Source organism: Triturus cristatus, chromosome 2_1 (genome assembly GCF_964204655.1).
Source record: "Triturus cristatus chromosome 2_1, aTriCri1.1, whole genome shotgun sequence".
NCBI lineage: Eukaryota > Metazoa > Chordata > Amphibia > Caudata > Salamandridae > Triturus > Triturus cristatus.
The window spans coordinates 31,868,459-31,893,886 of record NC_140581.1 but is presented as its reverse complement, the minus strand read 5'-3'; the positions used below and the strand labels follow the sequence as shown (position 1 = coordinate 31,893,886).

Sequence of the window (25,428 nt, the reverse complement as noted above, 5' to 3'; positions counted from 1 at the left end):
CCATCCCTCTTGCACCTATCTCTCCCACACTTTTCACTCACCTCTGTGCACACATTTTACACTTGTTCACCCTTCTCCTGGATGCCTTATGCACACCTCTCACATTCTTCCTCATTTTTTATCCCAGTGCGTATGGTGTGCTCACCTGAGGGGCGCCGCTCAGCCACCATGTTGACCAGAGGCTTGATCCACTTGAACACATCCATGTGTCCTTGCACTGCTTTCACTGAGACGACACGACGGACAAACACCAAGAAGTCGCCCAGCTGGGCTTCGGTGATGGGATCTGAGGAGGGAACTGTTCTATCTGCAGTGAATAGACAAAGCAAGGTTAAGTCAACTGTTTGGCATGCCGATCGGAAGGTGAGGCTAGTAGAGGTGATGCCAATATGTGTATATACTGTGTAGTTAGGACCTTGTTACCATATGAAATTCAATTGTTTGGTTTGCAAATAATTTTGGAGCTGTTTGACGAATTTTCACAAAACTCTCCCAAAAAATGTTTATCCAGCTCAACTCCTTTCTTGAAATATTCAGGGTCATCTGTCAACTGAGATTGAATTTATACTCAATTTGGCAGAAAGGTAGAGCTTCACCCTGAAAGCATGCTTTTTGCAATCTGATGCAAATCAGTTCAGTAGCTTTTATGAAAATAAGGTACAAAATGTATAGAAATCTGTATGGTTGGGTTCGTGGGTGTTGTAACGGAGTACGGCAGGCAGACAACTCAAAATATTAGAAAAATCTGATTGGCCAAGGGGTGTTTTTTTACCGTCAGCTGCCTCACTTCCACGAGTCTTGTGTGAGCTTGCGGTCTGATTGACTGGCCGCAACATGAAGAGAAATGTTGTGGCAGCCATTAGAGGACACGGTGTCCAGAAAAAAAAAGATAACCTGGCCTCGAGCCAAATAAAAAAAAAAATGATGGGTTGCCTCCATCCTGCGGGACTCATGCGGGAGCCCATTGAGAGTAAGGGGGTAGTCTGGCTCTTCTGACAGTCCTGCAGAATTGGAAAACCATGAAAAATATAAGAGGGCATGGGTGTTTGTGGTGGGTTGGCTACAGAGAGGCGGTTGGCCAACCCACGCCATCCACAGCAAAGGGACAAGCGCGGCAGGGTGTGGCTGCTCGCAGGGTGTTAGGTGCAGGCCCTTACCACACGCCCGTGCACGATGGAGGTTGAAATAGTTGCATATGGTAATAAAATAACAGTTTACATAAAAAATACCCTAAACATTCACTGAGAAGCACAAAGGTTGAATTGATGCTATAGTTAGGTGAAAATGTCAGTTCAAATGTAACATTTTAACCCTAACAAAACTATGAAATTCACCAGCTCTAGTTAACTGAAGTAACCATATTTCGCACCCTTGCCGTGCAGGGCTGTCTTTCATGATTTAATTTCAGATATCAGCAGTGATTCCATGCAGCATGCCATGAGTGCTATAATATGTGAGGACATAAGAAGGGCAAGGCAAGGGTGTTAGTTATAGTTACTTCAGTTAACTGTAACTGGAGAATTTCAGTGCTTTTCCAGTTAAAAATATTATGTGTAAACTTACGTTTTTACCTAACTATACCTACTTACAGTGGAAGAAAACGTAGAAATTCAGTAAAAGGTTAAAGGGATTTTAAAGTTAGGGTAAAATGTTGGCTTGAATATAACATTATATATATAAATTCAAAGGTTAAAGTGACGCTATACATGCATAATGTGGTAATATTTTATGTGTATCTCATTAAATATGAGATTCTAAGTAGTCTGGTTGGATATTATTTGTTTACTTTTTGACATCAAAGTTACATCTGTTGTTCTAGTGTTGATAATGAAGCATTCACAGAGCGAAAGTTTGGATTTTAACAATAAGCCCATGGGAAAGGCTTTTGTATAGTTTCAGTTTGGCTGGCCGGAGCAGTTTTTTCTGGTTTATGGAGCAATATTTTATCCAGAATCTAGTCGCCATAGTCCCAGGGCTCTGCGGTATGTATATGTGCCTATCTCAGCAAACGATCTGTAGAGTGTAGACACCAACCTCGCTGTTCTGGTTTTTTAATCAATTGGGGTAAGAGGGGGGAATTCTGGGGGCTCATTGGGGAAGCCTGGCCAGGTTGACATTGCTGCATGATGCGGGCACATGTAATCAAATGCATCTAGAGGTGTCGGAGTCCGATCACCCCTAAAATGATACAGCGTGAAGACTTTTCCATCTACAAACATCTGCCCCAGTTGTCGCAGGCCAGCATTCGGAAGCCTGAATGCAGTCACACTCCTGTCCAAAGCTCGGGCGTAACGAGGCGGTGTTCCGGCGAGGGATTTGTGCTGAGTATGGTTGTGTGAGTCCAGCTCGAGAAGCCATGTGAAGTGTCCCCTACTTTTATGAACCCAGCCCACCCTCTTCTCCCTGCTCTGGACTACTGAAGTGCAGTCTATATTCTGATCCCCGCAAAAGTCTTCCACAAGCTCCAAAGATTGCCGAGTCAGCATTTCGGTTGCATGGTTTTTAATCTCATTTGGGTCTCAGCACTGACTGCTGAACAAGCAATGTGTGCTGCTCAACACTATAGGCGTGATTCACAAAGGGCCTCTGCACTTGTGGTGGAAGACCCACAGTGTGGGTGAGTCTCCTTCCTCGGGGTGGAATCTCCGTGATCACAATTCTCATTGTGGAGTTTCTGCCCCGAGTCCGGAGACCCCGGCACATCTGCGGGGCCTCTGCCACGAGTGCAGAGGCCCTTTGTGAATCAGGTCCTCTGTTTGGTTCATCCGGCCTAGTACAGTTCAAGTCTGGTCTTTATACTCCATTTAATAACTCACTATTTTCTTGGCTGGTCACTGTATTTGGTGGTTCCATTTTATCTTAGGGTCCCTTGAATTCAACGGGCCCAATGTACCGCAGGTCCTATGGAATTCCCAAAAAGTAATGAATTCCAGCTCTGGAATTGGTTCTCTTTTGGCAGCACCACATTTCAAACACTGAACAGTTATGCAGAAAGCTAAATCATTTTCCCACTGCTGAGTTCATCCAGTTACTTGACTTCATTGACTCGTAGGGCCAACATGCATGGAGGTGAATGAGAGCTTAGGACACAAATATGTTTAAATAAATCTACGAACCAGATGAGTGTCCTACCTTCTGCTGCATGCTCAGCTCCATCGGGTCCTGTCGTCCCTGAGGAAGCTTCTTTCCTGAGGTGAAGGGACTCTGCTTGAGACACCTCCTTCATGAGATGAAGAAGCTGAAGATGAAGAGCCTCCAGTGTTTCCAGTACAACGGTGGCGGGAAGGGTGTCCGCGCTGGAGCTGTCCGTGAATAGAAGAAACGGGCAGAATAAGATGTATTTAGTACGAGGTCCACCTCTGTGGACTATAGGTACAGATCAGCAGCTTTGGTGCTGAATTACGTATTGATCACTCTGTCTATGTGCCACTTTGTAGACTACGATAGCACACACAATGACACAAAATATTGCTTGGTCCTTATCGCAGTCCCAAACTCAGACAGTTCGTGTCTGTGCTGGGGAGACCACTTCAGTGAAGGACAGAACTGCATTAAAAATCGAGCCGTCCTATTTCCGTGAAAGCGCTCCCAGGCTCATTTTAAGAAGGGGCGAGGATACCCTGCTGAGGGGGCCTGGGACCATCGCGCCTTGTTACTATGGTGCGGTCTCAAGGGGTGCATTGTCAGTGTGTTATCTCCCAACAGCTTCTTTGCTCCCGCGTCCACATTTGGAGTAAGACACAGGTGCAAGTTTCAAAGCCAATCCTGTGGCTAATGCCCCCAGGCAAACAAGACGACAACCCTGGGGGTCATTGACGAGGGCATTCTGCACCAACATGATCCTTGTTATAGAGGGTGTGAGAAGTTGGCCTGATGTATGATGTCACTAGTTCTAGTGTACACCTTATATCAGTCCAAACAACCCTTATGGTGATTGGTTGTAAAGTCAACCTTATAGACCAGCTATCCTAGTGGTAGCATGGACAAGAGCAGTCTTAGGCTAAACTCTGAATGGCATGTGAAGCCAGCTGTTATACCATTTGTAATCCCTTGAATACCAAATGAAAGGACACCACAACAGATATATATAAAAATAGAATGTATTTATTCTAGTCAAACCCTCAGCTCTCTTTATGAGATTCGAGGTAAGTACAACACAGTCTTATTTAAGCATACATTAAGTCACACAGGTAAGTAATACAGTTAGGCCCTAGGGGCCACGCAAACCATATACTAAGTAAGTGGTATAAGGACCACTGTCACGGAAATAGGATAGGCCTAGGCCTAAGGAATCGCTGGGGCTACACTACACTAGCAACAGTTAGGAAGTGGGAGGCCCACGGGATTCAGGTGCAGAGTGGAAACACTCACGCGTAATGCGTAAAAGTCGATAGAAATAGTACTTGTTAGAAATTAACAGTTTAAGGACACTTCTGAAGCAGCTAGAGAGTCGAGACTCGGAAACTAGACCCTAGGATAGTCACTACCCTTGTGAGCACCGAAGTACCCAAGTTACCTAGCCCACAGGCTGCGGGTGCATAGGTGTGAACTAGCGTCGGGTTTCGTCGTGGACTTCTATGGATGCCTGAAGGAAAGATGCTGACAGGCAGTCAGTGAAGAGTGTCCGGTGGATCCCAAGGCTGGGTTCAAGAAGAAAGGAGACCTGCAAGCAGAAGGGACAGAGTCAAGGTCACTAGCCAGTGACCACGTGGAACCAGGAAGGAACCAGGCGATGTCGTGAAGATTGCAGGTGAAGGTGAAGCTTGTCGCTGCAGCCACGAGGACCAGGGAACGTCACGGACGACCAGGACCAGGAGGCGAGCTGTCCCACGAAGGCTCTTGCTGTCGGCGGCGTCGAAGTTGGACTAGGACTCACCAAGCCTTGGCAAGCGGAACACACGAAGAACGGAGGACTTGCTTCTGGTGCAGACCAGGAAGGTCTGGGGTGCTTCTCTTTTGCAAGGAAGCGGGAGCCAGTCTGAGGAGCCAAACCAGCAGTGAAGATTTCTGGATGCGTCGTCACAAAGGCCACTAGCCAACGGGCAAGCAACCGGACAGACGCGGCAGGCAGGAAAATGCAGAAGGGCCCCACGCAGGACTCGTGGAGTGTGGGGGGCTGATCTTCGGTGCAGATGGTGCTTGGGGTTGGGGCTTCTCAATCCCCGGTGCACAACTTCGAGGGTGCCTCAGAAGCTGCGCTGGAAGATACTAGCCACTTTTCCCAGGTAGCCGGTCCCACGTCTCTCGTCGCCTCCACGGATCTCAGCTCGGCTGTGGATGTGGATCAGGGTCGGAGAAGTCTGGAAGTCAAGGCTCTGGTCGGGCTCTGCAGTCGGTCCCTCTTAGAACTTCAGCAAAGCAAAGGGTAGTCTCTTGATGGTGCCTGTTTTCACAGGGTAGCCACTCCTTGGCCACAAGGGAGATTCTTCAGTCTTCTTCTTTCGTCGAATGTCGAAGGTCCAGAGTTTCTGTTCAAGTTGCAGGTTCAGGATAATCTAATCTCCTGGGGCCCAGCTACCACTCTTATACTAATCTGGGGGGCTGGGTTACCTGCTAGGTCACGCCTTATGGGTGGTACCTGGGAGGGGGGTGGTTACACCCCCTTCCCTTTGTCCAGTTTCGCGCCAGGACTGGGGCTGGAGGGCCCCAGCACCGGTTTGAACTGGACTATGCACGGGGCACCTTGTGTGCCCCAGGCATGTCTCATTCTTTTCATCCCTCCCTGCCCCAATACACTAAGGCCTGTCTGGGGTGGTGCTCGCACCTCCCAAGGCAGGAAACCTATTGTCCAAGCCTCCTTTGCCGGGATCACTCCCAGCAGCAGGAGGTCAGACTCGTGTCTGTGGCAGCAGCATCCATTTTGTGATGCTGGGGCTCTGGTTAACTTTAACCGGGTAAGTAGGTTACAACATGTCTTCTCCCTCTAGAAGGGAGGGATAATATCCTCATCCCCAGAAATGGGATGGGGTATTATTCCAAAGAGTTAGACACCTTACACGACATGTTTTGATAAAGCCAAACCATAGTTACCATAACCGTTTAAGATTATAAGGCACTTTAAGAGTATATGGTAGGCTATATCATAGAACAGCTATAAGGACATGGTTCCGAAAGCTGCAGACAGGCTCAGCTCATGCTAGAGCACCATCTCACATGTTACCAAGCACTCTGCCTCCAGGATTGTTAAGGCCTGCCATAGGAGTGGCTGATAGGTACACATGTGTCTATATGTAAGTTAGGTATAGGAATACTACACCTAAGCAAGGGGTGATTACACAACCTTGCCCCAGCTGAGTGATCAGCCAGTTGTGTCATAATGGAAGGCCAGGCCAGGGGTGGCATAATACATGCTGCAGCCCCTGGTAGGCCTAGGGTACACCTATGCCCTGGGTACATAAGGTACACTGTACAGGGGCCAATAAGGTGATCCTATCCAAATGGGTTATGCACCTAAAGTACATAGTATCAATTTAGAGAGAGAACAGCAGGGCTGTGGGTCTGGTTAGCAGACCCACAGCCACATCTAAGTCGAAAACCAGTAAAGCAAAAGCAAAAAGTGGGGGTGAACATAGAAAGCAGACCCTACTCTCCTACATAACCCCCCCCCCCCCCCCCAAACTTAGGGACATTAAACTAACCTTGACCAGTTGAGTCTTCATGTTCTAAGTGGAAATATCTGGAGAGTCCATCTGCATTGGCATGGTCAGTCCCAGGTCTATGTTCCACTGTGAAGTCCATCCCCTGTAGGGAAATGGACCACCTAAGAAGTTTGGGATTTTCCCCCTTCATCTGATTTAGCCACAAGAGGGGCTTATGGTCTGTCTGAATCTTGAAGTGAGTGCCAAACAAGTATGGCCTCAGCTTCTTCAGGGCCCAAACCACAGCAAAGGCCTCCCTCTCAATAGCTGACCAACGTTTCTCTCTAGGGGTCAGCCTTCTACTTATAAAAGCAATGGGCTGGTCTTGACCATCTACATTCAGTTGTGAAAGAACAGCTCCCACACCTAACTCAGAAGCATCTGTCTGGACAATGAACTCTTTGGAGTAGTCTGGACTTTTCAGAATAGGTGCACTGCACATGGCCTGCTTCAGGTCATCAAATGCTTTTTGACAGCTTACTGTCCACTGAACTTTCTTTGGCATTTTCTTGGAGGTCAAGTCATTAAGTGGTGTCACAATGGACCCATAGTTCTTAACAAACTTTCTGTAGTACCCAGTCAGGCCCAAGAAAGCTCTGACCTGAGTCTGGGTAGTTGGAGGAGTCCAGTCCTTTATGGTCTGGATCTTGCTCTCCAGTGGTTGAACCGGACCCCCACCAACTAGGTGGCCCAGGTATACAACCTTGCTCTGCCCTATCTGGCACTTAGTGGCCTTGATAGTGAGGCCTGCCTTTTGCAGGGCCTCTAAAACATTCCTCAGGTGGACCAGGTGATCCTCCCAGGTGGAGCTAAAGACAGCAATATCATCAAGATAAGCTGCACAATAATCATCCAACCCAGTAAGGACTTGATTCACCAACCTTTGGAAAGTGGCAGGTGCATTCTTCAAACCAAAGGGCATTACCACAAATTGATAATGTCCTCCTGGGGTCGAGAAAGCAGTTTTGGCCTTTGCATTCTCAGCTAGTCTGATTTGCTAGTAGCCTGCTGTCAGGTCAAATGTGCTCAAAAACTTAGCAGCTGCCAGTCTGTCAATGAGCTCATCTGCCCTAGGTATTGGGTGGGCATCTGTCCTAGTGACAGCATGGAGACCTCTGTAATCCACGCAAAACCTCATCTCTCTCTTACCATCTTGGGTGTGAGGCTTTGGCACAAGGACTACAGGACTAGCCCAAGGGCTCTCTGAAGGTTCAATGACTCCCAGCGCCAACATCTTTTGTACCTCAACTTTTATGCAGTCCCTGACATGGTCAGGTTGCCTGTAGATTTTACTCTTCACAGGCAGACTGTCACAAGTGTCCACCTCATGGGTGCACCAGTTTGTCTGACTTGGGGTCAGAGAGAACATATGTCTGTAGGATTGCAGAACCTGTCTGCAGTCCTGTTGCTGATGGACAGTGAGGCTGTCTGAAAAGACCACACCATCAACTGAGCCATCATCAGGGTTCTAAGTCAACAGGTCTGGGAGAGGGTCACTCTCTTCCTCCTGCCCCTCATCTGTAGCCATGAGTAAGCCCATGTCTGCCCTGTCAACATATGCCTTCAATCTGTTGACATGAAGCACCCTGTGGGGGCTTCTGGGAGTCCCAAGGTCCACCAAGTAGGTGACTTCTCCCTTTTTCTCAACAATAGTGTGGGGTCCAGACCATTTGTCTTGGAGTGCTGCTGGGGCCACTGGCTCCAACACCCACACTTTCTGCCCTGGCTGGTAAACAGTCAGCACAGCCTTTTGGTCATGCCAAGCTTTTTGGAGTTTTTGGCTTGCCTCAAGGTTTTTAGAAGCCTTCTTCATATACTCTGCAATCCTGGAGCGGAGACCAAGTGCATAATCCACTATATCAAGTTTGGGTTGTCTGAGAGGTCTCTCCCATACTTCCCTTACTAAACATAGGGGTCCTCTTACAGGATGCCCAAACAAAAGCTCAAAAGGGCTGTAGCCAACCCCCTTTTGTGGGACCTCTCTGTAAGCAAACAGAAGGCAGGGTAAAATGATGTCCCATCTTCGCCTAAGCTTGTCTGGTAAACCTTTTATCATTCCCTTTAGGGTCTTGCTGAATCTCTCAACAAGCCCATTGCACTGTGGGTGATAGGGTGTGGTGAACTTGTAGTTCACACCACACTCCTTCCACATTGCAGTCAAGTATCCTGACATGAAGTTGGCACCTCTGTCAGAAATGACCTCCTTTGGAAAGCCCACTCTGGAGAATACTCCAAGCAGGGCCCTTGCCACAACAGGAGCTGTTGTGGTCCTCAGGGGAATAGCTTCTGGATACCTGGTGGCATGGTCCACTATCACCAGTATGAATCTGTGCCCAGATGCTGTTTGTGGGTCCATTGGTCCTACAATATCTATGCCCACTCTTTCAAAGGGAACCCCAACCACAGGTAGTGGTATGAGGGGGGCCTTTGTGGTGCCACCTGATTTGCCACTGGCTTGGCAGGTGACACAGGAGCGACAAAACTCCTTAGTATCTTCTGACATATGGGGCCAGTGAAAGTGAGGGACAAGCCTGTCCCAAGTCTTGTTCTGGCCTAAATGTCCTGCAAGGGGAATATCATGGGCCAAGGTAAGAAGGAAGCCTCTGAACTTCAGTGGTATGACCAACCTCCTGGATGCACCAGGCTTGGGGTCTCTAGCCTCTGAGTACAGTAGCCCTTCATCCCAATACACTCTATGGGTACCTTGAGCATTCCCTGCAGCCTCAGCAGCAGCCAGCTGTCTGAGGGGTTCAAGAGAGGGGCAGTCTAATTGAGCCTGCCTCAGATCTGCCCTTGAAGGTCCCCCTGTCCCAAGAAACTCAACCTGATCAGGTTCAAGTTCTTCTAGGACAGTTCCTTCAGGGCTCTCAGAATCATCCTCCTGGGAGGGCTGATCCACCACCTGAGGCAGGGGGGAAGGCACAGCCTTAACCCTACTGCTCTTTCTCTTGGGTTGTGACTGGTCCATAGTTTCAGGATCCAGCACTTGTTCAGTGGTGCACTTTTTGGCCTGTGACCTGGTCACAGCAAGGACATGTGCATCTATCCCCAGCATTTCAGCATGGGTCCTATACTCCACTTCAGACCAAACTGAAGTTTCAAGATCATTGCCCAGTAAACACTCTACAGGAAGGTCTGAACTAACAACAACTTTCTTGAGGCCAGTTACCCCTCCCCAGGAGAAGTTAACAATAGCCACACTATGGGAGGTAGTGGCATTGCTAGCGTTGGTCACTAGGTAGTTCTCACCTAGTATGATCTGTCCAGGGTCCACAAAGGCAGGTGTCACCATTGTGACACTAGCCCCAGTGTCCCTGTAGGCCTGAGCCATTCTTTGGTTGATAAAAGGAGTCTGTCTGTACTTGTCCAGGTTACTGGGGCCTACAGTAGAGGACAAAGCTAAGTCCCCATCACAGATCAGAACAGCCTGAGTAGGTATTCTGACTAGGCCAGAATCCTCCTCAGTTCCCAGGGTTAACCCTACTACACCCTTTTGCTGGGAACCACCACTTACAGCTGGACTAGGGGGTACAGTTGCCTTAGGGGCAATGGTGGCTGGGGGCTTATCCTTTTTGGTGCACTCACTAAACCAATGTGAGTTGGACTTACAATAGTTGCACCATGGTTTCTTTTGGCCATCTTTCTTTTTATCCTTTTTGGGACCACCCTCCCCCTGAGCCTTTTGGGGGCCTGGTGAAGACTTCTGGTCTTTTTGTTTCTGATCATTACCCTTCTGGTCTGCCTTTTTCTGATCACCGCCCTGGTTCTGGTTTTTCTGCTTACCTCTAGTCCTGACCCATCTATCTGCCTTCTTTCCCAATTCTTGGGGAGAAGTTAGATCAGAATCAATCAGGTGTTGATGCAGTAGCTGGTTTTGACAGTTGTTAAGGATTTGCTCTCTCATGATCAAATTATACAATCCTGTATAGTCCTTAACCTTACTTCCCACTAGCCAGCCTTCCAGAGCCTTAGTGGCACAATCTACAAAGTCAGTCCAGTCCTGAGTCTGTGTCTTCTGGGTATCCCTGAACAACAACCTGTATTGTTCAGTGGTTAGGCCAAACCCATCAATTAGAGCACTCTTCAGGACAGTGTAATTATCTGCACCCTCATCACTAACTGTGAGGAGCTTGTCTCTACCTTTCTCAGAGAAGGAGAGCCACAAGATAGCTGCCCACTGACTTTGGGGTACCTGCTGTACTTTGCAAGCTCTCTCCAAAGCAGTTATCCATTTGTGGATGTCATCCCCACACTTGTAGGGAGGGACAATCTTGCTCAGGTTTCTATTATCATAGTGCCTGTCTCTATCCTTAGGGATATTGCTGCCACCAGTGGGTTCTGACCCACTTAACTTTTGCTCTCTAGCCAGAGCAAGCTTCTCCTTGGCAAGGGCAAGTTCTTCCCTCTGAATCCTCAGATTAGCTTCCTTCATTCTGGCTTCATGCTCCTTTCTCTCAGGGGAAGTCATTCCCCTGTGAGAGGAAGCACTAGAGATGCTAGAGATATGGGAGTGGATGGATTCCCTTGAAGGGGATCTGTCCCTCCTGCTTCTCTGTGTAAGCCCACTTGGGGGTCTGTATGGGGGGACCCCATGCAAACTCCCATGTAAGCTTAGGTTAGCCTGGCTAAGTCTTCCTACTTGGCTCTGGCTGTCTACCTCTTCATCTGAAGCCCCATCTGACTCCTCTGTGGTGGGTAGACCCTCCTTTGTACCTAGGGTACTGGCCTGTGAGGCCCTCAAAGCATCATACTCCTCTAGGAGCTGTACTAACTGAAGGAGGGTAGGGTTTGCACCCTGTTTTAACTTTCTGGAGGTACACAATTGTCTCATCTCCTGAAAAGTTAGGGTATCATATCTAGAGGGGGTCTTCTTCAGACCTGCCCCACCTGAGAGAGCATCTACTTGATCTCCTCCCAGAGACATGATCTAGTGAGGGTGTGGTGTGTGCACCTACCTACACTAGTTGTTTCTACTAAACCTCTCTGGTAGTTGTAGTCAGGGTGTGTTACTCCCTTCAACCTACAACCACTAAGTCCAGTAGGACTTAAGTATTATAATCTATGTTATATGTACCTAAACAATATCTGTGTGATCTTTCAATTTAGTATCTCAAGATTACAATGGTATTACAACAGCAAGCTCAGATCCCAACCGCTGCTCACCAATGTGAGAAGTTGGCCTGATGTATGATGTCACTAGTTCTAGTGTACACCTTATATCAGTCCAAACAACCCTTATGGTGATTGGTTGTAAAGTCAACCTTATAGACCAGCTATCCTAGTGGTAGCATGGACAAGAGCAGTCTTAGGCTAAACTCTGAATGGCATGTGAAGCCAGCTGTGATACCATATATAATCCCTTGAATACCAAATGAAAGGACACCACAACAGATATATATATAAAATAAAGTGTATTTATTCTAGTCAAACCCTCAGCACTCTTTATGAGATTAGAGGTAAGTACAACACAGTCTTATTTAAGCATACATTAAGTCACACAGGTAAGTAATACAGTTAGGCCCTAGGGGCCACGCAAACCATATACTAAGTAAGTGGTATAAGGACCACTGTCACGGAAATAGGATAGGCCTAGGCCTAGGGAATCGCTGGGGCTACACTACACTAGTAACAGTTAGGAAGTGGGAGGCCCACGGGATTCAGGTGCAGAGTGGAAACACTCACGCGTAATGCGTAAAAGTCGATAGAAATAGTACTTGTTAGAAATTAACAGTTTAAGGACACTTCTGAAGCAGCTAGAGAGTCGAGACTCGGAAACTAGACCCTAGGATAGTCACTACCCTTGTGAGCACCGAAGTACCCAAGTTACCTAGCCCACAGGCTGCGGGTGCATAGGTGTGAACTTGCGTCGGGTTTCGTCGTGGACTTCTATGGATGCCTGAAGGAAAGATGCTGACAGGCAGTCAGTGAAGAGTGTCCGGTGGATCCCAAGGCTGGGATCAAGATGAAAGGAGACCTGCAAGCAGAAGGGACAGAGTCAAGGTCACTAGCCAGTGACCACGTGGAACCAGGAAGGAACCAGGCGATGTCGTGAAGATTGCAGGTGAAGGTGAAGCTTGTCGCTGCAGCCACGAGGACCAGGGAACGTCACGGACGACCAGGACCAGGAGGCGAGCTGTCCCATGAAGGCTCTTGCTGTCGGCGGCGTCGAAGTTGGACTAGGACTCACCAAGCCTTGGCAAGCGGAACCCACGAAGAACGGAGGACTTGCTTCTGGTGCAGACCAGGAAGGTCTGGGGTGCTTCTCTTTTGCAAGGAAGCGGGAGCCAGTCTGGAGGAGCCATACCAGCAGTGAAGATTTCTGGATGCGTCGTCACAAAGGCCACTAGCCAACGGGCAAGCAACCGGACAGACGCGGCAGGCAGGAAAATGCAGAAGGGCCCCACGCAGGACTCGTGGAGTGTGGGGGGCTGATCTTCGGTGCAGATGGTGCTTGGGGTTGGGGCTTCTCAATCCCCGGTGCACAACTTCGAGGGTGCCTCAGAAGCTGCGCTGGAAGATACTAGCCACTTTTCCCAGGTAGCCGGTCCCACGTCTCTCGTCGCCTCCACGGATCTCAGCTCGGCTGTGGATGTGGATCAGGCTCGGAGAAGTCTGGAAGTCAAGGCTCTGGTCGGGCTCTGCAGTCGGTCCCTCTTAGAACTTCAGCAAAGCAAAGGGTAGTCTCTTGATGGTGCCTGTTTTCACAGGGTAGCCACTCCTTGGCCACAAGGGAGATTCTTCAGTCTTCTTCTTTCGTCGAATGTCGAAGGTCCAGAGTTTCTGTTCAAGTTGCAGGTTCAGGATAATCTAATCTCCTGGGGCCCAGCTACCACTCTTATACTAATCTGGGGGGCTGGGTTACCTGCTAGGTCACGCCTTATGGGTGGTACCTGGGAGGGGGGTGGTTACACCCCCTTCCCTTTGTCCAGTTTCGCGCCAGGACTGGGGCTGGAGGGCCCCAGCACCGGTTTGAACTGGACTATGCACGGGGCACCTTGTGTGCCCCAGGCATGTCTCATTCTTTTCATCCCTCCCTGCCCCAATACACTAAGGCCTGTCTGGGGTGGTGCTCGCACCTCCCAAGGCAGGAAACCTATTGTCCAAGCCTCCTTTGCCGGGATCACTCCCAGCAGCAGGAGGTCAGACTCGTGTCTGTGGCAGCAGCATCCATTTTGTGATGCTGGGGCTCTGGTTAACTTTAACCGGGTAAGTAGGTTACAACATGTCTTCTCCCTCTAGAAGGGAGGGATAATATCCTCATCCCCAGAAATGGGATGGTGTATTATTCCAAAGAGTTAGACACCTTACACGACATGTTTTGATAAAGCCAAACCATAGTTACCATAACCGTTTAAGATTATAAGGCACTTTAAGAGTATATGGTAGGCTATATCATAGAACAGCTATAAGGACATGGTTCCGAAAGCTGCAGACAGGCTCAGCTCATGCTAGAGCACCATCTCACATGTTACCAAGCACTCTGCCTCCAGGATTGTTAAGGCCTGCCATAGGAGTGGCTGATAGGTACACATGTGTCTATATGTAAGTTAGGTATAGGAATACTACACCTAAGCAAGGGGTGATTACACAACCTTGCCCCAGCTGAGTGATCAGCCAGTTGTGTCATAATGGAAGGCCAGGCCAGGGGTGGCATAATACATGCTGCAGCCCCTGGTAGGCCTAGGGTACACCTATGCCCTGGGTACATAAGGTACACTGTACAGGGGCCAATAAGGTGATCCTATCCAAATGGGTTATGCACCTAAAGTACATAGTATCAATTTAGAGAGAGAACAGCAGGGCTGTGGGTCTGGTTAGCAGACCCACAGCCACATCTAAGTCGAAAACCAGTAAAGCAAAAGCAAAAAGTGGGGGTGAACATAGAAAGCAGACCCTACTCTCCTACATAACCCCCCCCCCCCCAAACTTAGGGACATTAAACTAACCTTGACCAGTTGAGTCTTCATGTTCTAAGTGGAAATATCTGGAGAGTCCATCTGCATTGGCATGGTCAGTCCCAGGTCTATGTTCCACTGTGAAGTCCATCCCCTGTAGGGAAATGGACCACCTAAGAAGTTTGGGATTTTCCCCCTTCATCTGATTTAGCCACAAGAGGGGCTTATGGTCTGTCTGAATCTTGAAGTGAGTGCCAAACAAGTATGGCCTCAGCTTCTTCAGGGCCCAAACCACAGCAAAGGCCTCCCTCTCAATAGCTGACCAACGTTTCTCTCTAGGGGTCAGCCTTCTACTTATAAAAGCAATGGGCTGGTCTTGACCATCTACATTCAGTTGTGAAAGAACAGCTCCCACACCTAACTCAGAAGCATCTGTCTGGACAATGAACTCTTTGGAGTAGTCTGGACTTTTCAGAATAGGTGCACTGCACATGGCCTGCTTCAGGTCATCAAATGCTTTTTGACAGCTTACTGTCCACTGAACTTTCTTTGGCATTTTCTTGGAGGTCAAGTCATTAAGTGGTGTCACAATGGACCCATAGTTCTTAACAAACTTTCTGTAGTACCCAGTCAGGCCCAAGAAAGCTCTGACCTGAGTCTGGGTAGTTGGAGGAGTCCAGTCCTTTATGGTCTGGATCTTGCTCTCCAGTGGTTGAACCGGACCCCCACCAACTAGGTGGCCCAGGTATACAACCTTGCTCTGCCCTATCTGGCACTTAGTGGCCTTGATAGTGAGGCCTGCCTTTTGCAGGGCCTCTAAAACATTCCTCAGGTGGACCAGGTGATCCTCCCAGGTGGAGCTAAAGACAGCAATATCATCAAGATAAGCTGCACAATAATCATCCAACCCAGTAAGGACTTGATTCACCAACCTTTGGAAAGTGGCAGGTGCATTCTTCAAACCAAAGGGCATTACCACAAATTGATAATGTCCTCCTGGGGTCGAGAAATCAGTTTTGGCCTTTGCATTCTCAGCTAGTCTGATTTGCCAGTAGCCTGCTGTCAGGTCAAATGTGCTCAAAAACTTAGCAGCTGCCAGTCTGTCAATGAGCTCATCTGCCCTAGGTATTGGGTGGGCATCTGTCCTAGTGACAGCATGGAGACCTCTGTAATCCACGCAAAACCTCATCTCTCTCTTACCATCTTGGGTGTGAGGCTTTGGCACAAGGACTACAGGACTAGCCCAAGGGCTCTCTGAAGGTTCAATGACTCCCAGCGCCAACATCTTTTGTACCTCAACTTTTATGCAGTCCCTGACATGGTCAGGTTGCCTGTAGATTTTACTCTTCACAGGCAGACTGTCACAAGTGTCCACCTCATGGGTGCACCAGTTTGTCTGACTTGGGGTCAGAGAGAACATATGTCTGTAGGATTGCAGAACCTGTCTGCAGTCCTGTTGCTGATGGACAGTGAGGCTGTCTGAAAAGACCACACCATCAACTGAGCCATCATCAGGGTTCTAAGTCAACAGGTCTGGGAGAGGGTCACTCTCTTCCTCCTGCCCCTCATCTGTAGCCATGAGTAAGCCCATGTCTGCCCTGTCAACATATGCCTTCAATCTGTTGACATGAAGCACCCTGTGGGGGCTTCTGGGAGTCCCAAGGTCCACCAAGTAGGTGACTTCTCCCTTTTTCTCAACAATAGTGTGGGGTCCAGACCATTTGTCTTGGAGTGCTGCTGGGGCCACTGGCTCCAACACCCACACTTTCTGCCCTGGCTGGTAAACAGTCAGCACAGCCTTTTGGTCATGCCAAGCTTTTTGGAGTTTTTGGCTTGCCTCAAGGTTTTTAGAAGCCTTCTTCATATACTCTGCAATCCTGGAGCGGAGACCAAGTGCATAATCCACTATATCAAGTTTGGGTTGTCTGAGAGGTCTCTCCCATACTTCCCTTACTAAACATAGGGGTCCTCTTACAGGATGCCCAAACAAAAGCTCAAAAGGGCTGTAGCCAACCCCCTTTTGTGGGACCTCTCTGTAAGCAAACAGAAGGCAGGGTAAAATGATGTCCCATCTTCGCCTAAGCTTGTCTGGTAAACCTTTTATCATTCCCTTTAGGGTCTTGCTGAATCTCTCAACAAGCCCATTGCACTGTGGGTGATAGGGTGTGGTGAACTTGTAGTTCACACCACACTCCTTCCACATTGCAGTCAAGTATCCTGACATGAAGTTGGCACCTCTGTCAGAAATGACCTCCTTTGGAAAGCCCACTCTGGAGAATACTCCAAGCAGGGCCCTTGCCACAACAGGAGCTGTTGTGGTCCTCAGGGGAATAGCTTCTGGATACCTGGTGGCATGGTCCACTATCACCAGTATGAATCTGTGCCCAGATGCTGTTTGTGGGTCCATTGGTCCTACAATATCTATGCCCACTCTTTCAAAGGGAACCCCAACCACAGGTAGTGGTATGAGGGGGGCCTTTGTGGTGCCACCTGATTTGCCACTGGCTTGGCAGGTGACACAGGAGCGACAAAACTCCTTAGTATCTTCTGACATATGGGGCCAGTGAAAGTGAGGGACAAGCCTGTCCCAAGTCTTGTTCTGGCCTAAATGTCCTGCAAGGGGAATATCATGGGCCAAGGTAAGAAGGAAGCCTCTGAACTTCAGTGGTATGACCAACCTCCTGGATGCACCAGGCTTGGGGTCTCTAGCCTCTGAGTACAGTAGCCCTTCATCCCAATACACTCTATGGGTACCTTGAGCATTCCCTGCAGCCTCAGCAGCAGCCAGCTGTCTGAGGGGTTCAAGAGAGGGGCAGTCTAATTGAGCCTGCCTCAGATCTGCCCTTGAAGGTCCCCCTGTCCCAAGAAACTCAACCTGATCAGGTTCAAGTTCTTCTAGGACAGTTCCTTCAGGGCTCTCAGAATCATCCTCCTGGGAGGGCTGATCCACCACCTGAGGCAGGGGGGAAGGCACAGCCTTAACCCTACTGCTCTTTCTCTTGGGTTGTGACTGGTCCATAGTTTCAGGATCCAGCACTTGTTCAGTGGTGCACTTTTTGGCCTGTGACCTGGTCACAGCAAGGACATGTGCATCTATCCCCAGCATTTCAGCATGGGTCCTATACTCCACTTCAGACCAAACTGAAGTTTCAAGATCATTGCCCAGTAAACACTCTACAGGAAGGTCTGAACTAACAACAACTTTCTTGAGGCCAGTTACCCCTCCCCAGGAGAAGTTAACAATAGCCACACTATGGGAGGTAGTGGCATTGCTAGCGTTGGTCACTAGGTAGTTCTCACCTAGTATGATCTGTCCAGGGTCCACAAAGGCAGGTGTCACCATTGTGACACTAGCCCCAGTGTCCCTGTAGGCCTGAGCCATTCTTTGGTTGATAAAAGGAGTCTGTCTGTACTTGTCCAGGTTACTGGGGCCTACAGTAGAGGACAAAGCTAAGTCCCCATCACAGATCAGAACAGCCTGAGTAGGTATTCTGACTAGGCCAGAATCCTCCTCAGTTCCCAGGGTTAACCCTACTACACCCTTTTGCTGGGAACCACCACTTACAGCTGGACTAGGGGGTACAGTTGCCTTAGGGGCAATGGTGGCTGGGGGCTTATCCTTTTTGGTGCACTCACTAAACCAATGTGAGTTGGACTTACAATAGTTGCACCATGGTTTCTTTTGGCCATCTTTCTTTTTATCCTTTTTGGGACCACCCTCCCCCTGAGCCTTTTGGGGGCCTGGTGAAGACTTCTGGTCTTTTTGTTTCTGATCATTACCCTTCTGGTCTGCCTTTTTCTGATCACCGCCCTGGTTCTGGTTTTTCTGCTTACCTCTAGTCCTGACCCATCTATCTGCCTTCTTTCCCAATTCTTGGGGAGAAGTTAGATCAGAATCAATCAGGTGTTGATGCAGTAGCTGGTTTTGACAGTTGTTAAGGATTTGCTCTCTCATGATCAAATTATACAATCCTGTATAGTCCTTAACCTTACTTCCCACTAGCCAGCCTTCCAGAGCCTTAGTGGCACAATCTACAAAGTCAGTCCAGTCCTGAGTCTGTGTCTTCTGGGTATCCCTGAACAACAACCTGTATTGTTCAGTGGTTAGGCCAAACCCATCAATTAGAGCACTCTTCAGGACAGTGTAATTATCTGCACCCTCATCACTAACTGTGAGGAGCTTGTCTCTACCTTTCTCAGAGAAGGAGAGCCACAAGATAGCTGCCCACTGACTTTGGGGTACCTGCTGTACTTTGCAAGCTCTCTCCAAAGCAGTTATCCATTTGTGGATGTCATCCCCACACTTGTAGGGAGGGACAATCTTGCTCAGGTTTCTATTATCATAGTGCCTGTCTCTATCCTTAGGGATATTGCTGCCACCAGTGGGTTCTGACCCACTTAACTTTTGCTCTCTAGCCAGAGCAAGCTTCTCCTTGGCAAGGGCAAGTTCTTCCCTCTGAATCCTCAGATTAGCTTCCTTCATTCTGGCTTCATGCTCCTTTCTCTCAGGGGAAGTCATTCCCCTGTGAGAGGAAGCACTAGAGATGCTAGAGATATGGGAGTGGATGGATTCCCTTGAAGGGGATCTGTCCCTCCTGCTTCTCTGTGTAAGCCCACTTGGGGGTCTGTATGGGGGGACCCCATGCAAACTCCCATGTAAGCTTAGGTTAGCCTGGCTAAGTCTTCCTACTTGGCTCTGGCTGTCTACCTCTTCATCTGAAGCCCCATCTGACTCCTCTGTGGTGGGTAGACCCTCCTTTGTACCTAGGGTACTGGCCTGTGAAGCCCTCAAAGCATCATACTCCTCTAGGAGCTGTACTAACTGAAGGAGGGTAGGGTTTGCACCCTGTTTTAACTTTCTGGAGGTACACAATTGTCTCATCTCCTGAAAAGTTAGGGTATCATATCTAGAGGGGGTCTTCTTCAGACCTGCCCCACCTGAGAGAGCATCTACTTGATCTCCTCCCAGAGACATGATCTAGTGAGGGTGTGGTGTGTGCACCTAACTACACTAGTTGTTTCTACTAAACCTCTCTGGTAGTTGTAGTCAGGGTGTGTTACTCCCTTCAACCTACAACCACTAAGTCCAGTAGGACTTAAGTATTATAATCTATGTTATATGTACCTAAACAATATCTGTGTGATCTTTCAATTTAGTATCTCAAGATTACAATGGTATTACAACAGCAAGCTCAGATCCCAACCGCTGCTCACCAATGTAAGAAGTTGGCCTGATGTATGATGTCACTAGTTCTAGTGTACACCTTATATCAGTCCAAACAACCCTTATGGTGATTGGTTGTAAAGTCAACCTTATAGACCAGCTATCCTAGTGGTAGCATGGACAAGAGCAGTCTTAGGCTAAACTCTGAATGGCATGTGAAGCCAGCTGTGATACCATATATAATCCCTTGAATACCAAATGAAAGGACACCACAACAGATATATATATAAAATAAAGTGTATTTATTCTAGTCAAACCCTCAGCACTCTTTATGAGATTAGAGGTAAGTACAACACAGTCTTATTTAAGCATACATTAAGTCACACAGGTAAGTAATACAGTTAGGCCCTAGGGGCCACGCAAACCATATACTAAGTAAGTGGTATAAGGACCACTGTCACGGAAATAGGATAGGCCTAGGCCTAGGGAATCGCTGGGGCTACACTACACTAGCAACAGTTAGGAAGTGGGAGGCCCACGGGATTCAGGTGCAGAGTGGAAACACTCACGCGTAATGCGTAAAAGTCGATAGAAATAGTACTTGTTAGAAATTAACAGTTTAAGGACACTTCTGAAGCAGCTAGAGAGTCGAGACTCGGAAACTAGACCCTAGGATAGTCACTACCCTTGTGAGCACCGAAGTACCCAAGTTACCTAGCCCACAGGCTGCGGGTGCATAGGTGTGAACTTGCGTCGGGTTTCGTCGTGGACTTCTATGGATGCCTGAAGGAAAGATGCTGACAGGCAGTCAGTGAAGAGTGTCCGGTGGATCCCAAGGCTGGGATCAAGATGAAAGGAGACCTGCAAGCAGAAGGGACAGAGTCAAGGTCACTAGCCAGTGACCACGTGGAACCAGGAAGGAACCAGGCGATGTCGTGAAGATTGCAGGTGAAGGTGAAGCTTGTCGCTGCAGCCACGAGGACCAGGGAACGTCACGGACGACCAGGACCAGGAGGCGAGCTGTCCCATGAAGGCTCTTGCTGTCGGCGGCGTCGAAGTTGGACTAGGACTCACCAAGCCTTGGCAAGCGGAACCCACGAAGAACGGAGGACTTGCTTCTGGTGCAGACCAGGAAGGTCTGGGGTGCTTCTCTTTTGCAAGGAAGCGGGAGCCAGTCTGGAGGAGCCATACCAGCAGTGAAGATTTCTGGATGCGTCGTCACAAAGGCCACTAGCCAACGGGCAAGCAACCGGACAGACGCGGCAGGCAGGAAAATGCAGAAGGGCCCCACGCAGGACTCGTGGAGTGTGGGGGGCTGATCTTCGGTGCAGATGGTGCTTGGGGTTGGGGCTTCTCAATCCTCGGTGCACAACTTCGAGGGTGCCTCAGAAGCTGCGCTGGAAGATACTAGCCACATTTCCCAGGTAGCCGGTCCCACGTCTCTCGTCGCCTCCACGGATCTCAGCTCGGCTGTGGATGTGGATCAGGGTCGGAGAAGTCTGGAAGTCAAGGCTCTGGTCGGGCTCTGCAGTCGGTCCCTCGTAGAACTTCAGCAAAGCAAAGGGTAATCTCTTGATGGTGCCTGTTTGCACAGGGTAGCCACTCCTTGGCCACAAGGGAGATTCTTCAGTCTTCTTCTTTCGTCGAATGTCGAAGGTCCAGAGTTTCTGTTCAAGTTGCAGGTTCAGGATAATCTAATCTCCTGGGGCCCAGCTACCACTCTTATACTAATCTGGGGGGCTGGGTTACCTGCTAGGTCACGCCTTATGGGTGGGACCTGGGAGGGGGGTGGTTACACCCCCTTCCCTTTGTCCAGTTTCGCGCCAGGACTGGGGCTGGAGGGCCCCAGCACCGGTTTGAACTGGACTATGCACGGGACACCTTGTGTGCCCCAGGCATGTCTCATTCTTTTCATCCCTCCCTGCCCCAATACACTAAGGCCTGTCTGGGGTGGTGCTCGCACCTCCCAAGGCAGGAAACCTATTGTCCAAGCCTCCTTTGCCGGGATCACTCCCAGCAGCAGGAGGTCAGACTCGTGTCTGTGGCAGCAGCATCCATTTTGTGATGCTGGGGCTCTGGTTAACTTTAACCGGGTAAGTAGGTTACAACATGTCTTCTCCCTCTAGAAGGGAGGGATAATATCCTCATCCCCAGAAATGGGATGGGGGTATTATTCCAAAGTGTTAGACACCTTACACGACATGTTTTGATAAAGCCAAACCATAGTTACCATAACCGTTTAAGATTATAAGGCACTTTAAGAGTATATGGTAGGCTATATCATAGAACAGCTATAAGGACATGGTTCCGAAAGCTGCAGACAGGCTCAGCTCATGCTAGCACCATCTCACATGTTACCAAGCACTCTGCCTCCAGGATTGTTAAGGCCTGCCATAGGAGTGGCTGATAGGTTCACATGTATCTATATGTAAGTTAGGTATAGGAATACTACACCTAAGCAAGGGGTGATTACACGACCTTGCCCCAGCTGAGTGATCAGCCAGTTGTGTCATAATGGAAGGCCAGGCCAGGGGTGGCATAATACATGCTGCAGACCCTGGTAGGCCTAGGGTACACCTATGCCCTGGGTACCTAAGGTACACTGTACAGGGGCCAATAAGGTGATCCTATCCAAATGGGTTATGCACCTAAAGTACATAGTATCAATTTAGAGAGAGAACAGCAGGGCTGTGGGTCTGGTTAGCAGGCCCACAGCCACATCTAAGTCGAAAACCAGTAAAGCAAAAGCAAAAAGTGGGGGTGAACATAGAAAGCAGACCCTACTCTCCTACAGAGGGGGCCGTGAAAGTGTTTGCAGCCTCTTCTGTAATAAGGCACAGGAGCTAGTTCAAAGCCATTCCTGGGGTTATGCCCCATGCAAACAAGGTGACAACCCTGGGGGCCATGGCCGAGGACATTCTGCACCAACATGAACCCTGTTATAGAGGGGGCCGTGAAAGTGTCTGCGACCTCTTCTGCAATAAGGGACAGGTGCCCCATGCAAACAAGACGACAACCCTGGGGCCATGGCCTAGGACATTCTGCACCAACATTAACCCTGTTATAGAGGGAGTTGTGAAATTGTCTGTGACCTCTTCTGTAACAAGGAACAGGTGCCCTTTGTAAACAAGGCGACAAGCCTAGGGGCCATGGCCAAGGACATTCTGCACCAACACAGTGTCTGCGACCTCTTCTGTAACAGGGAACAGGTGCCCCATGCAAACAAGGCAACAACCCTGGGGGCCATGGCCGAGGACATTCTGCACCAACATGAACCCTGTTATAGAGGGGGCCGTGAAAGTGTCTGCGACCTCTTCTGTATTAAGGAACAGGTGCCCCATGCAAACAAGGTGACAAGCCTGGGTGCCATGACCGAGGACATTCTGCACCAACATGAACCCTGTTATAGAGGGGGCCGTCACAGTGTCTGCGACCTCTTCTGTAACAAGGGACAGGTACCCCATGCAAACAAGACGACAACCCTGGGGTCCATGGTCGGGGACATTCTGCACCAACATGAACCCTGTTATAGAGGGGGCCGTCACAGTGTCTGCGACCTCTTCTGTAACAAGGGACAGGTACCCCATGCAAACAAGACGACAACCCTGGGGTCCATGGTCGGGGACATTCTGCACCAACATGAACCCTGTTATAGAGGGGGCCGTGAAAGTGTCTGCGACTTCTCCTGTAACAAGGAACGGGTGCCCCATGCAAACAAGGCGATGCCCCTGGGGGCCATGGCCGAGGAAACCCTAGGACGGCTTCACTTCTGTATCCCAGAGTTGGAACAGTGTTCGCACTAGCTACTTCCAAAATGGGACTGAACAATGGCCCATTAAGGTTCCTGAAATGTGCGCTGAGACCCGCTGCCAGGGCGAGCCCTTTCCTCTTTATTTCCTCCCTGTATGGTTAGAAGTTTCCTTTGTTGTTTGATTTAAGACCAAGGTATTTGTATCCAGTGACTTCTTTGGCCTTTATGGAATCGAGGAACCAGCAGATTTTACCTCCTGTTCTTCGGCAGCAGTTCAAGATTTTGGTCTTCTTGGTGTTGATTGTCAGACTGTTTTTTGATGAGTAATCGTGGGTGGCATTCAGAAGGCACTACATCCCCTCCTTGGCACGGCTCAACAAAACCAGATCATAAGCTTACAGCAAGTTTGAGAGGGGAATAGTGCTGAGTTTCGGGGCCTGAGAATTAACCGCTGCCAGGGCTGGGGAGAGGTCTGCCAGGAATAGATTAAAAAGCATTGGGGCCAAGACTCACCCCTGCATAAACTCCTGGGATGTTGGGATAGCGCTAGAAAGATTACCCCGTTTCCCAGCTTTATTCTGACCCTGGTGTCTGGGTATAAGTTTTCAATTGCTCTTAGAAACGTTGGCAGTGCACCCCGGTTTTTTAACTTGCTCCAGAGCAGGTTTTGTGTGACACAGCCAAAGGCGGTTTTGCAATCTATGAAACATAGATAAATTGCTTAGTTGGTTTTGAGGCTTCAAGCAACAGGGTCAGTGCCATGATGTTTGTCAGAGTGAACTCTGTCTGATTGGTTGGGATGATTGAAGAGGCGTTAGCCCAGTCAAGGAGTCGTACTAGTAAAACACATACGTAGTACTTTGCCTCGTTATCGGTAAGGGCTCTCAATCTGTAGCTTTTGGGTTTTGACTTATCGCCGCCCTTAAAGATTGGTGAAATTATAGACCCTTTCAAGGAGACTGGGATTGTAGCACTTGACAGAGCGTAGACGAAAAGGGGGGCCATGGATCTGGCCCATTTTGCTGGGTTGGTCTTATAAACGGCCTGGGGAATTCCATTCAGGCCTGGCACACCTGTAAGTAATATGTGAACAGAGTTATGTCTGATTATGTGGAAAAAATAATCTTTTGCACACTAGTCAGTCTGGTTTTAGGGGTAACTATAGCATGGAAACAGCTCTGCTGGAGGTGACCGAACATATTAAAGAGAAGCTTGATCAGGGAGGTAGAGCCATTCTTATCGTATTGGGCTCATCGGTGGCCTTAAACACAGTCCCCCATGATAGGCTACTGGATAGGATGAGGGAACCTGGAATAGGTGGATCAGTGCTAGAATGGTTGACTTCCTTTCTTGAAGATAGAAGTCAGGAAGTTTGAACTCCTCCCTTTGCATCTTCCTTACCTAGTTTGAAAGTGGGGGTCCGGCAGAGATCTGTATTGAGCCCCACTCTTTTCAATCTATATATGTCTCCCCTTGCATCTATAGCGGAAGCATGTGGGGCACAAATAATTTCATGTGCTGATGACACCTAGCTAATTTTTACCTGTGATGAGGGAGCTGACTTTGAGGGTTATAAAATTAGATTTTGCCTCACTAGGGTGTTCAATTGGCTCAGGAGGAACCAATTGAAATGCAACTCGGAGAAGTCGGAGATTATCTTCTTTTGCGACCCCACCTCTGAAGAGTGGAGACAATGGTGGCCTGAGGATATGTCGCCCTGCTCTCGGCACAAGCCACGGTAAAAAATCTGGGTATATATATTGATAGTGCTCTCTTGATGAGATCACAAGTCCAGTCAGTAGTTGGCTCTTGCTTTGGCCTTTTACGAATGTTGAGGAAATTCCTTCCATTAATTATATTGGATACCAGGAAAACCGTGGTCCAGGCACTGGTTCCTTCCAGGTCTGACCTCTATTGAACAGAAACTCTCATATTCTTGGGATCTGCAGGGAGTTCTATCTGAAAATTTCAACTTCCCAT

The 25,428-nt window shown here is 48.9% G+C and overlaps 1 protein-coding gene across 7 annotated transcripts in view; it reads right to left on the bottom strand.

Moving 5' to 3' along the window:
• LOC146863653 (putative E3 ubiquitin-protein ligase HERC1) overlaps positions 1–25,428 on the bottom strand; it is a 1,482,062-nt gene that overhangs the window by 861,049 nt on the left and 595,585 nt on the right. For all 7 annotated transcript variants that reach the window (XM_085627737.1, XM_085627739.1, XM_085627735.1 and 4 more), the window contains exons 30-31: positions 3,133–3,302; positions 146–307 (exon numbers count right to left, since the gene is read on the bottom strand). In XM_085627737.1, the coding sequence (XP_085483863.1) occupies positions 146–307; positions 3,133–3,302 (332 nt within the window). The remainder of the gene's footprint in view (positions 1–145; positions 308–3,132; positions 3,303–25,428) is intronic.